This window comes from Lontra canadensis, unplaced genomic scaffold, assembly GCF_010015895.1.
Source record: "Lontra canadensis isolate GAN:19392208 unplaced genomic scaffold, GSC_riverotter_1.0 scaffold41, whole genome shotgun sequence".
In the NCBI taxonomy this organism is placed as follows: Eukaryota; Metazoa; Chordata; class Mammalia; order Carnivora; family Mustelidae; genus Lontra; species Lontra canadensis.
The window spans coordinates 16,561,500-16,573,553 of NW_022631035.1; the positions used below are offsets into that span (position 1 = coordinate 16,561,500).

At 52.8% G+C, this 12,054-nt stretch overlaps 1 protein-coding gene across 12 annotated transcripts in view; it reads right to left on the reverse strand.

Annotated features, from left to right (window-relative positions):
* The window catches only part of MAPT (microtubule associated protein tau), a 93,219-nt gene that overhangs the window by 27,313 nt on the left and 53,852 nt on the right, over nt 1-12,054 (reverse strand). For 6 of the 12 annotated variants that reach the window (XM_032870937.1, XM_032870944.1, XM_032870942.1 and 3 more), the window contains exons 3-5: nt 9,688-9,774; nt 7,140-7,226; nt 3,311-3,376 (exon numbers count right to left, since the gene is read on the reverse strand). In XM_032870937.1, coding sequence (XP_032726828.1) covers nt 3,311-3,376; nt 7,140-7,226; nt 9,688-9,774 — 240 coding nt within the window. The remainder of the gene's footprint in view (nt 1-3,310; nt 3,377-7,139; nt 7,227-9,687; nt 9,775-12,054) is intronic. The other 6 variants (XM_032870941.1, XM_032870947.1, XM_032870943.1 and 3 more) reach the window with 2 other exon arrangements.

The window sequence follows — 12,054 nt, forward strand, 5'->3', positions numbered from 1 at the left end:
CAAGGCCCCATCTAGCACCAGCATCAGTCCTCTGCCTCTCGCGGGCTCTGGGTGGGCTCAGAGCATGTCAGCACTTCCACGGCTGCCAGCCCCGCTGTAGGGCTGCCTCGTGCTGAAACTCCTAGGCTACAGAAGCGTCTCCCTCTCTCTAGGGACCCTGAGCTTCCTGAAGATTCTGGCCTCTAGCTAGGCCCTGGCTTGGGGGCAGTGAGGATACCCTTTTCTCTCCCTCTCTCTGCTTCCCCTTTCTGCCAAATGAAACCAACAGTTGCCCATACACCAAGTCTGCCTTTCGATTTGGAAAATGCCCAAATTCATCACCACCAGGGCTCGAGTCTTTGCTAACAGACCGGCCACAAGGTTCCTATAAATAGATTATCCAGGTTGTGGATCACGGAGGGGACTTTTGCATCTATAAGGCGAGGCTGGCCGCTGTGGTGGGAAAGGGTTCTGCGTGGCAAAGCTGCTGCTGTTGTTACTGTTGTCAATGAGACCAGTTTTCAGCCCGTCCCACGATTAGCACTTGGTGAAGGGCACACTTCACTCTTTCGCCCGTGCAGGCGGCATTCCTGTGAGCCCTGAGCGTATTAAGGACAGGAGTCACACTCTCTGGTACTCCTAACCCACATCTTCTATTGTTTTTTGTTTGTTTGTTTGTTTTAATTCCCAACCTCTGCACCTCGCGTCTAGTCTCCACAGAAGAACCCATACAACTCCAGCACTGGACCCCAAAGATTCAGGGTACTGGAGGAGCTCAGGGTAGGGAGGCAAGGGAATGCCCATGACACGAGCAAACTGGTGTCAGGAAGACAATCTCATTTCTGCTTTCCACGGGGTCTACGGGCACCTTACTGGGGCCGTCCGTCGGTCCCCGGGAAAAAAACAGTGGGAAGGACAGATAATCGGAGCACGTGTCTCAAGGCCACGACGCCTCGTCAACCAACCAGCTTGACAGGCCGGAGACTGCGTGCACAGTAGGTGCTTGTCTACACCTCCATGGTGGGCCAGGTCTCCCTGCCTTCTGGAAAGAGCTTTCCTCCCAGAGCTTTCTAGAAATTGCTCGTGGTCAGGATGTGACTGTACTGATATACCAGAAGACTGTGAACGACCCTCATGACGAAAGAGACAAAGGCCCCAAACGTAAACAGTAAACACACCTTGAAAAGTCATCAGTATTTGATGGTACAGTGTGTGTGTGTGTGAGTTTGACTGAACCTAACTTCATGTATAGACTTCCAGAGGCCGGAGCCAGCCTAGGAGAACAGTCCGTGTGGCTCCTAGGTGCTATGAGGTGCTCCTAAGTAGTAAACACCACAGTCATCTGGGGGTGAGGGGCGGGGGGCGTGGTCCGAGGTAAACAGTATCTGGCCCACCAAGGGGAAGGCCTCCGGACTCCGGATAAACAGTCCCCTCACCTCGCCCTCAGGAGGCCCCGGTCCTCGTGACACAGACAAAAGGTGTACCCTGCTGTGAGCAGGACACGGGTAAGGCCTTCCTACACCTGACACTCAGCTCCCTGGGTGCCATCCTGAAGCAACCTCGTCTATCTTAGGTTCTTCAAGAACACGGGCTGCCTTCCGCCGCAGAAACTTCAAGATCGAGTAACAGGGCTGTCATTATGTGGCTCTTCCTAAATCTGAAAACAGATAACAGGTCTTTGGGAAATAAGATGTGTTTGTGGATCATGTGTCCAAACTTCACACGGGTTCACCGGAGGGCAGAGGCCTTGTCAGTATGGACCAGCAGTTTGCATCAAGGCAAGAGGTGCTGGTCTTGGGAGCAGAGGTAGAAACCTCCATGTTTCACGGATTTGGTGCCCACTTCCCACAGCCAGTGTCTATCTGGTGTTTATCTTTGTATCTTCGCGATTCTAGGACACTGACGGAAAAATGGAAGAAGTCAGTGAGCACAAAAATAAAGACATTGGCCTGATCTTTTCATTGCATGGAATATGTCATAGGGGCAGAAACACATAGCCTGTAGTAAAAATGTGTAGGAAGGGGCGCCTGGGTGGCTCAGTTGTTAAGCATCTGCCTTCGGCTCAGGTCATGAGCCTGGGGTCCTGGGATCAAGTCCCGCATCAGGTTCCCTGCTTGGCAGGAAGCCTGCTTCTCCCTCTCCCTCTGCCTGCCGCTCCCCCTGCTTATGCTCTCTCTCTCTGTCAAATAAATAAATAAAATCTTTTTAAAAAATTCGTAGGGTAAAAACTCAAATCCACTTCTTTCTATGGAAATAAATGATCATCTCCAGAGGTTAGAAAAGCCTTTCATTTTACCTAAGTTGAAAACCATGACCTAAAAGAAAGAGGAGGCAGGGTCTGTTCGTAACGCACAGGCTAGGGTTCCCCCTTACATTCATTATCCCTTCTAATATTTTTTGAAGCTCTTTGTAAGCCTAAAAATGAAAACACGCCTCTCTGTGCCACGTGAGTTGAGCATGTCAGCCCGCTCTGGGGCACAGACCCCTCTCTTGTGGAGTTAAGCTTCAAAACACCTGCAGCGAGACCCTTCTTTGGGACCAGGGTCCTCCTAATGCCAGCGGGTCCCAGCAGCGGCACCAAATGTTGGACAAATCCCACATCACTTTCTGGAGAGAAGAACAGGGTCTTCCTAGCTCTTTGGCAATCTAGAAACTTCCCCATGTTGGACAAATCCCACATCACTTTCTGGAGAGAAGAACAGGGTCTTCCTAGCTCTTTGGCAATCTAGAAACTTCCCCATGATACAGTTCACTGTTGAGTTCATTGATGTGGCGAGTGATAGAAAACAAACCTAAAGGTCTCCCTTTCTATCAGAGGTCTCCATTTCCTGAGATTAAGGAATCTTTAGGATTTATAAAATTAAGTTCTTAAAACACGTGTGCTAAATGCTCACAGAAAGTTGGCTTCCTGGAACACGGTAGTTTGGGTCTCTGAGAAGAGAGCATCACAATAAGGTCTGAAGGTTGCCCAGGAGAAAGTTGAAAAGAATTTGCTGGGTGGGGATACGGCTGAGGCCCTCCTCCTGGGACAGGATAGAGGGCAGCCTGCAGAGGAAATCACCCATCCTGCATCTCTGGGTTTCTGTTGGGACATTATTGACTTCCCACTAAACAGCTTAGGAATCAGAAATTGTGTTAAGGGGGTAAAAAAGGGACTAGAGCTCTTTCTTTATCTAATTAGCCCAACCTTGATGAGCGCCTACTCCTAGAAGTCTGGCCTCGTGAAGTCGGGCCTGGGTCCAGACTGTCTTTACAGGGTGGAACCCCTCAGAGTGCTTCTGTCTCCCCCCTCCCAACCCCCACGCCTGGTCGGCGATTCTAGCCCACTGACCTTGAGTCACGTGTCCAGCAGCTTGGTCCTCCAGGTTGGGCATGTCTCCAATGCCTGCTTCCTCAGCTGTTTTATGGTCAGCAAATGAAGAAGATAGAAGCAAAGATAGTTACTGTTTGCTGGAAACAAAGCTCTTTGCATTTTCCGGGATTTTTCCAAGAACATTCAGGAAAGGCACATCTTATGAGGTACCAAGGGGCGGCCCCTCCGGCTCTTCACAAATATTATTGCTGGGGATGTGGATGTGGCTGAAAGCACTTAGTGAACCCCACCGCACCCACACCCCTTCCACATGACCATGATCCTGCAGGAAAGACCTTCTCCACAGGGTGCAGGGGCCCGAGTGCCCCACTCACACAGGAGGGGTGAGGTCAGAGAGCCAGTTTGCGCTCAGCCTTTGACCGGAACCAGGTCTGAGCGGCAGGTGCGCTCCCAGCCCCAGCCAGGGCTCCAGAGGCACTGAGGGTACAAGGAAGCACTAATTATCTAGGGCTGTGGAGTCAGGCTGGGGTTCACAACCAGGCACCACCATTTACTTAACCTCTCTGAGCCCATGTGCTCATCTAGACCCCCAGGTGATGATACCGGCTTGTCTCGTACGACGGGAATGATGGTTAATACGAGAATTTGAGTGAATGTGTTTGGCTGAGTGCCGGGCATATGGGAGGCGCCCCAAAGCTGTTTGGTTTCTTGTCTCCAAATGACGGGGCAAACACCTCTAACCACATGCTAGGAGTAGGGGCCCCTGCTTAGAAGGGGGTCAGTGGTGCCAGAGAGCAGCTTTGAGGATGTCCTGGGCTCCTGCTCAGGGAGACAACATCTCCGACAGCCCCCAAATCAGTATGCTTTACAGCCATGCCAATTTCTGTACCATGAAGAACCAGGACTTTGCTCTGGACAACGGATACCAGTGTCCAGAAGAAAGGGTCTATAAAGCAACTTTGCTACACATTGACGCACGCTTGCCTCATGGCCCCAGAAGAATGCCCGTGTCCCGACGGACATGGACAGAGAAGCCACCACCCCGAAGAGATGTCTACAAGTGGCTGGCTGGGCGGCGACCAGTCTTTTCTCCCAGCCCTGCGATGTTTAAGATTTTACACCTATGACAGAAATGCCAAGTGACCAGCCTGGGCCCACCCTAGAAAGCATGGATGAGGGAAAAGGATGATTCTCAGGGTCACTGGACAGCTGCACAGTGACCTTACAAATAGCTAGCCCACAGGCCGTCCCAGAACAGCTGCAGGGAGGATAGAAGGCGGCTGGCAGTGGGCTCCCCATCTGCCAGGCCATGAATGTGACCACCCTCTGGGCCCCCACCAGCCGACACTGTGCCACCCCCAATGTCAAATGGTGACACCTCCATGTCATTCAACAACAGCCAACCGTCCAGGAGAGGCAGCTCCAAGCACAGATGTGGTCTGAGTTTCTGACAAGGCCATGATAGAAAGCCTTGGACTGACAGCAAGTCCAGCTGAATGGCATGGAGTCCTGGAGACTGAGAATATGAGGGGGACACGTTGGCATGGACTGCTGGGGCGCTGGGAAGTCGCTGCACTCACAGGCCAGTGCAGGGTTGACTATTTTGGCCTGAGCGCATGTCAGAAATTAAAAGCTGCTGGTAACTCTGATATTCCCCCCTCCCAGTTCCCAGCAAGGGAGTCCCCAGAGAAACCAAAGGGGGCAGGTCGGATGCGTGATGGTGGCTGGGCCGTCACTCTTTCTCTGAAGCCCCCAGAGAAAGGGGCTCCCACCCCAACAAGGCAGGGGTTCCTGCAGTGGGGTGGCCACACCACACCCCCAAAAGGACCTCCAAGGAGAAGTTTCATCGGTGCGCCAAGATACAGCAACTGTGACACGCCCAAGCAAGGACTAAACTAGGGTACAGGGCATCCAACACGATAGCTGGAAACAAGTTCCCCAACTCTGAAATCTCTCTACCTCATTGAGGATGCAAAAGGTGGAAAGCGGGGCTTGGGAGTGTGCAGGACAGCTACGGGGCCACCTCCCATCACAGTCCCATTGAAACAGTTTCAAGGCACCACTCAGATACTTGGTGTGTGTCCCCTGGGGTTAGAGACATGGCGGACTGCTGTCAGAATCCCACCTGGGAAAACCAGGAGAGATGGGCTGGCCCTGATTTGGGGGTAGAGTGAAGGGGCGTGGCTTCAGCCCATGAGGTTAGTCAACACACCCCAGGTTTGCTTGGGCAAAGAGTGTGTGTCTCCCACAGACCTGATACAGGCCAGGGCAGCAGTCGCTGGAGGTGCCTTGGACCGGGGCCGGTAGGCCACCAATGGAAGCCAGCCTTGGCACAGTAAGGCTGGGTGTATCTTCAGATTCCAAGGGGCTGAGGAGAGAGAAGTGTCTGCTGGAAGCCAGTACAGGGGGAGGGACCTGCGGGGGGATAACAGGGATGCAGGGGCTGGAAGTGCTCCAGACAGGCGCCCACGAGAGAGATCAACCTTAAACACAGCAGAGCCTGTGAAGTTGACTCCCAGTAGTGCCAATCCGGGACGAATTTTCCTGCCTTCCGCCTCCCCCGCTTCCCCAGGCCCAGAAGGGAGGGCTGCAACCCCGAATCAGCTTGGGCTACCGCATCGGACTGGACACGCTGCGCAGCGCTCGCAGACTGCATTTTGCCACTGAGGAGACGAGAGTACTTTCGGTTACTGAGGAGAGATGACGAAGTCAAGAGCAGGCTACAGTTTTCACACTGGGAGGAGAAGGGCTCCCCCACCGAGTCAGCTGCATTGGGACGGGGAAGACAAAAATCGGGTTATCCAACATCTCAGTCCGTGAGTCATTCCCCGGCCTTCAAGCCACCTTCACCGCTGGGATGAGGCCCCGCCTCTCTCCATTTCAAAAGACCAACTCACAAAGCAGAAACTACTTTGATGAGCTGGGGTGGCGGGTGCTGCTGGACCTCTGCCTGGTGGGGGGTGGTGCTCTCCACAAATGGAGCCCCAAGAAAAGGCTGCAGTTTCCCAAGTGGCTGCCATGAGCACTGTCTTCAGGAAGGAAAGGAGACTCCCATCTGGGGACGTTTCCCCCACTCTCCACCGCTGGTGAAATCCCGTCCAGCACTCTCCCGCCTGTCCTGTTGAGCCACCCCCAAATCGCCACGCCAACCGCTGAGTCTTTACGGAAACCCAAAGAGGAGGGCGAGAAGGGGATGACAGCAAGCACTCTGGGCCGAGCGCGCCACTTCCTAAGGGCACGGGCAGCTCTGAGGGCCCCTGGCGGCCCTGGGGTCATCTCGCTAGCTCTGGTCGGCGCCGTGACTGAGCTACTCCCATCATCTGCGGAGACAGGACAGTCCGGTCACGCCTGTTCTGTGCAAACACGTTTGAAGCAACAGTCCTAGAAATGGGTGCTAGATCCCATTGCTGAACTCCTTAGGGTCTGTCCCATTAAGACCCTGCCACGTGCTGGGGGGGGGGGGCCCTGGCAGTAAACTGCCCACTAGGAGAGGACTCTGTCACTGGGCAGAGTCCCAGCAGGAGGCGGGGCTGAGCTTGGGGATTGAAGAAGGCAGAATCTGTCCCCGCCTGCCTCGGAGGACCTGGCCGAGAGTTCTGAGCTGGTGTGTGGGCTGAGACGGGAGAAGGGAAGCTGGAAAGACTCCAGAAGGGCCTCCGTCCGTTGAGAGGCTGGCAGGCAGCCACGGAAGCAACAGGGCATCAAGGCACCAAACTCGCAACGACCCAAGAACCCCAGACCCTGGCATCCACCCACGTGGCTGCCTCACTTGGGGAGAGCATCACCACTGTTCGCACCCCTCCTCCATGCAGGGCAGCCGGGCGCCCGCCATGGGAGTCACCCTCACCTGTGGCTCCTTCTGGGATCTCCGTGTGGGGCTGAGCGGCCGCCTGCTCGCTGGGGGCTCCCTCATCCACTAAGGGCGCTGTCACGTCTGCAAACCGAGAGTCTCCTTAAGGGGGGGCTGGGAGGAGCCAGGCCCACCCCTCACCTTACTTCTAGTGTGGGAGCGGGCAGGGACGGGGAGGCAGAAGGGGACTCAGCGGCATGCAAAACAGCAACACCACAAAGCAGGCCCAGAGCCTGATGTCTTCGAAGGAAGCACATTCGTACCCTGCTTGGTGGCCCTGGCTCGTGAGATACCCAGGCCGTCTGCTGGGGACAGCCCCCATGTCAACACTGCAGTGAGAGAGACTGCTGGGGGTGGGCCCAGGAGATTTGAAAGAAGGCATGTTGAAGAGTAGATGATCGCTGTGAGGCTTGGAGCAAGACCTTTGCCCTCTGGGTCTCAGTTTCCTCATCTGGGAAATAGGAGTGTCATTGCCAGGTGACCAGCAAGTTTGCTCCCAGCTCCAAGCCCCCTGTCCCCTGAGCCCATGACTGATGGTTGGAAACACAGACTCCCTTGGGCAGGTGGGGGCAATGGACAGTCCTTGACAACAAATGGTCAACCTTCAGAGCAGAGGCCAGAGGTAAAAACCCACCACCAGGAACGGCTATCTGCCTCTCGTCAGGGTGAACACTACCAAATCCGCAGTCCTCCCTGAGCACCGCCCTAGCACACCCAAAGGCTGTTCCAGGCAGACAGAAGGAGTTGTCAGTTTTGAAAGCTTTCCAAGAGTCTGAGTCAGTTAGTCAAATGGAACCCATTTTAATTATGGTCGTCTCGGGAGAAGACAGAGCAGCCTGGCAAAACCCACCGCCCGCAGGGTCCCCTTCCCCGCGGGGTGGGAACGGAAGCTCTTGGGGCCCACACATGTACAGCATCCAGAGTGCAGCGAGACTTGGCTGGAAGATTCTTCCAGAATAATGTTGACGGGAGCACTGAAAACCATGATTTGGGAGGCTGCCATGAAGTCTGGCGTTAGGCTTTGAGGGCCTTCACAGGGCGGTAGCAACTTGCAAAACTGTCCTAACAAGATCAGCGGGAAATGTCTTGCATCACTGGCCCTAAGAAGAAGAGCAACGAGCACTAGGCATGGGTATTTTCCTCACTAGGCTGAACACCACGGGGGAAGGGCCTTGCCCACTTTCTCCCCCACAGACGCACCCTTATGCCAAGCAGTCTGTAGGCACTTGGCAGTCGCTTTCAGAATTCATTCAAAAGTGGACACTTGGACACTTGGGAGATGCTGGGCCAGGCTTTCATCCTGTGACAGCCTCTAAAGCCATGGGCAGGGCCAGGAGAAGTGCTGAGAGGCCTCCTGGGGGATGTATGGAGAGATGCAAGAGCAGATGCCATCGACTGGTTACTCAAAAGCCATTCTCAATGCCCCTCTCCCTTGATTTCTGCAACTAGTGAGTCAGAAAACAAAATGCTCCGTGTTCCAGCCTCCTGCGTATAGCCAGAGGCATCCATGAGCCTCAGCTCTGGCCAATGAGACATAAGTGGGGGTCAGCCAGCTGGGACTTGTCACAGAACTCTTGCTTTCCTAATAAAAAGGAAAAACATTTGGTTTCAGGGCCCTTTTGGCCACTTTGCTTGGCTACTTTCATCTTGCTGTGAAAGCAGATGTGATGCTTGGAGGTGCAGCAGCCATCTTGTCACCATGGAGCAACAATCCAACTGTTCAGGATGGCAGCAGATAAAGACAGAAGAGCACTGATGACCCAGGGGACCTGCTGCCCTCTAGACATCTTATTACGTGAGACACAGAAGACCCTTCAGATCCATGCTGCAGCTAGTTGCGTTTTCCATGATCTGAAATCAAATGCAGTCTTGATGGACATAGATGGGAAGCAAGAGCAGGTGGTCAAAATTGGGACCAAGGAGCTCTTCAGGAAATACATGAGGAGCTTTATAATAACCTGGACACCAAAGGTCTAGAGAGGATAAGGTAGGAGATGTGCTGGAACGAACACCCTGGCCAAGGTCTAGAGGCCCGGACCAAGCCCAGAGCCGAAGAAATGAAGGAAACTAAACCATACCAGGCCCAACGTGTGAGCTTGGAGATGTGCACTGAGCTGGCCCCTTCTTTAGCCCAAAGGCTGCTCTGGGACCTGGTGGCTCCTGAAAGAAGATAAAGTAGGTGGGGGCTTCTGAAGGAGTGCGGGAGGATATCCACATGGAACAGGGGCTTTGTGAAGCCTTGCTCAGGCCCTGCTTTGCTGCAGATCCTAGCCTCTGCAAATGCGGCCACCTCAAAGCGCACACACGACGAAGTTGCCCAAACCTCGCCCTGGTCAGCAAGACATCAAAGCAGGGCTTGGCTCCTGTCACATTCTGGGGCCCGAGCCCATCCTGCAAAGCACGGAACAAGCATGACTCTCAGCCAGAGGGACAGGAGGCAGAAGACGCAGCCGGGAAGGGCAGCACGCGGGGCTGAAAGCATGGCTAAGCGCAGGCTGGAGGCAGGGGGCGGCTGTCTGAATGCAGCAGGGAGAGGAGGGCCCACCTTCGGCCGTCGGTGTGCTCTTAGCATCCGAGGTTTCAGAGCCCGGTTCCTCAGATCCATCATCAGCGGGGGTCTGCAGGGGAGACTCTGGAACATACACAATGAGCCGCTCAGGACGGCGGCCTCTCCCCACCCCTCCTTTCGGCTTCAGGAGGAAATGGGGAGCGGGGTCTTTCAGACCTGAAAATCCCCTAGTGTGGAACCCAGATGGATGGGAGGTGGCCACATGATAAAGTCACCGATCCCACCCCAGCCCCAACACAACTGTGTCCCCATACCAGGGTTATCAGGCAAAGATGCTCGTTCCTGGGCGAGAAGAGAAACTGCCTTTTAATCAGCTGGCAGTTTCAAAGGAGGCAAGGGCTCTTCTATTAACAAAAGGGCGGCCGATACTACCAAGCCAAGCCGCAAATAAACCACTGCTGTGTCTTTCCTGACAGAGAGGTGTCTGGGAGATCACTACCACTCGTCGATGACAAGTAGATGCCTGGAAAAACATTCAGATCCAACTCCTTCCTCTGAAAAGGAATGAGCTCAGGGCAGACACTGCGCCTTCTAACTGGCCGTGTGTCTGGACTTGACTCAGCTCCTTCCATAGAAAGATCTCCAAGGACAAACCGACAGGACCGGAGTCACACCTGAAATGTCAGCCATGGTTACCTATGAGACAACTGTCCTTGCAGAATCCGGAGCCAAGGAGGCTCTGGTGGGCTCCAGGAAAGCCACTCCACCTGTGGTGGGGGCAGCCTTGGAGACAGTTTTAGGCCAGGGTCGGGGGCATTGGTTTGGGCACGAAGAAGTAACCCCAATGAGAAAAGGCAAGTCATGTTCAACCCCAGTGTGAGACCAGATGCCCTTTGCTAAAATGCTGACACTGGGTACCCAGCCCTGGGGGCGACCATCCGGCCAAAAGAAGGGCTCATCCTAAACAAATTTCCAGTACAGACTGAGCAGCCTGGCCCCAGGGCTGGCAAAAACTTGCCAACTACCTTAAGAAGGCTTTGGACAAACGGTGAGGGAGCATCTGCAGACTGTCTGCTGGGTCTGGTCATTACTAACCGGCCTTGACTGTGCGAGCTCAGGAGCATAAGGCGCGAGAGCGCCCCAAGCATGCTGGTCCCCGGAACAGCCCCTCCCCTGCTGGGTCCCGAGCCTGCCAGCCTCACCATTTGCCTGAGTCTTGTTAAATTTCTTGGAGCGAGGGAAAAAAGGAGGAAGAAGCCTCCTTCGAATGTCTTATCTGGAAGGTCTAAGAAGTTAACCCATGAACACCTTTTAATTCCTTAGAGTGCCTGATTCTATCAGTTAAACCCCGTCCCCTCCCCAACCCAGCAGCTCTTGGCCTTATGGAGTCCTTGTCCAACTGGGAGCCTCCACGTAAATACTCTTGGTTCTAGTATTTTATACGTGGTTTCTTGTCATTATTCAAAATAGTTTGTCACTTATCTAAGACGTTGCTAGTCAAGTGACATCTTCTGCCAAGTCATGCCGCTCACTCCCCATATAAAAATAACTCATTCTAAATTCCTAGGAGCAAGAATAAATTTGATAAGAACTATGGAAATCTCTTAAGTATCACTTGCTTTCTTGGGAAGTATACTCTTTTGGTAAGCAAACCATCTACAAATGTTTTCCTTTCACATCAGTGACAAAAAGGTTAGCAACTTAAATTTTGCATATATATATATATGAGATATATATCATATATATATATCTCATATATATATATGATATGTTTTAGCATAGATCTTCTGATCATGTTTTATGTTAAAGAATTGAATGTTTTTAGGAAGCATACTTTAGACAACTCTGAGACACAAAAGAACTTGGTAAACTTGTTCTAACTTTACAAATTGAATTTCATTTCCCCTCCAAAAAAGCAGGAATGGTAAAAATCACTTTTTATCCCAGATTTTTTTTTAAATGAAATTTCTACTTGAGAACAGTTGTAGATTTACAGAAACATAGCAAACTCCAGAGAATATACCCCACACCCAGCTTCCCCAATTATTAACATCCTACATTATTATGGTACATTCTTTGCAACATTGTATATATTTTAAATTTAATATTTAAACCAGCCTACTCTAAATAGAGGGTCACTGGGGTAATTTATATGGGACAGAATTCAGTACCTGGTGATTCTAAGTTGGATTCTACCCATGAGGGATTCCCAGGGGACCCCGCTGAGTGACAAGGGGCAGAAGGGATGACATGGAGCTGAGCAGCCTGTGACTTGGGGAGGGAGCTCTGCCTGTCATCTGTCAACCAGGGGAAGTAACACCTGCCCTCAGCACTTACTGTGAGCATTGCCCGAGACATTGGTGATGAAGGCCTTTTCAATCCTAGAGTTCTACAAAAATGCCC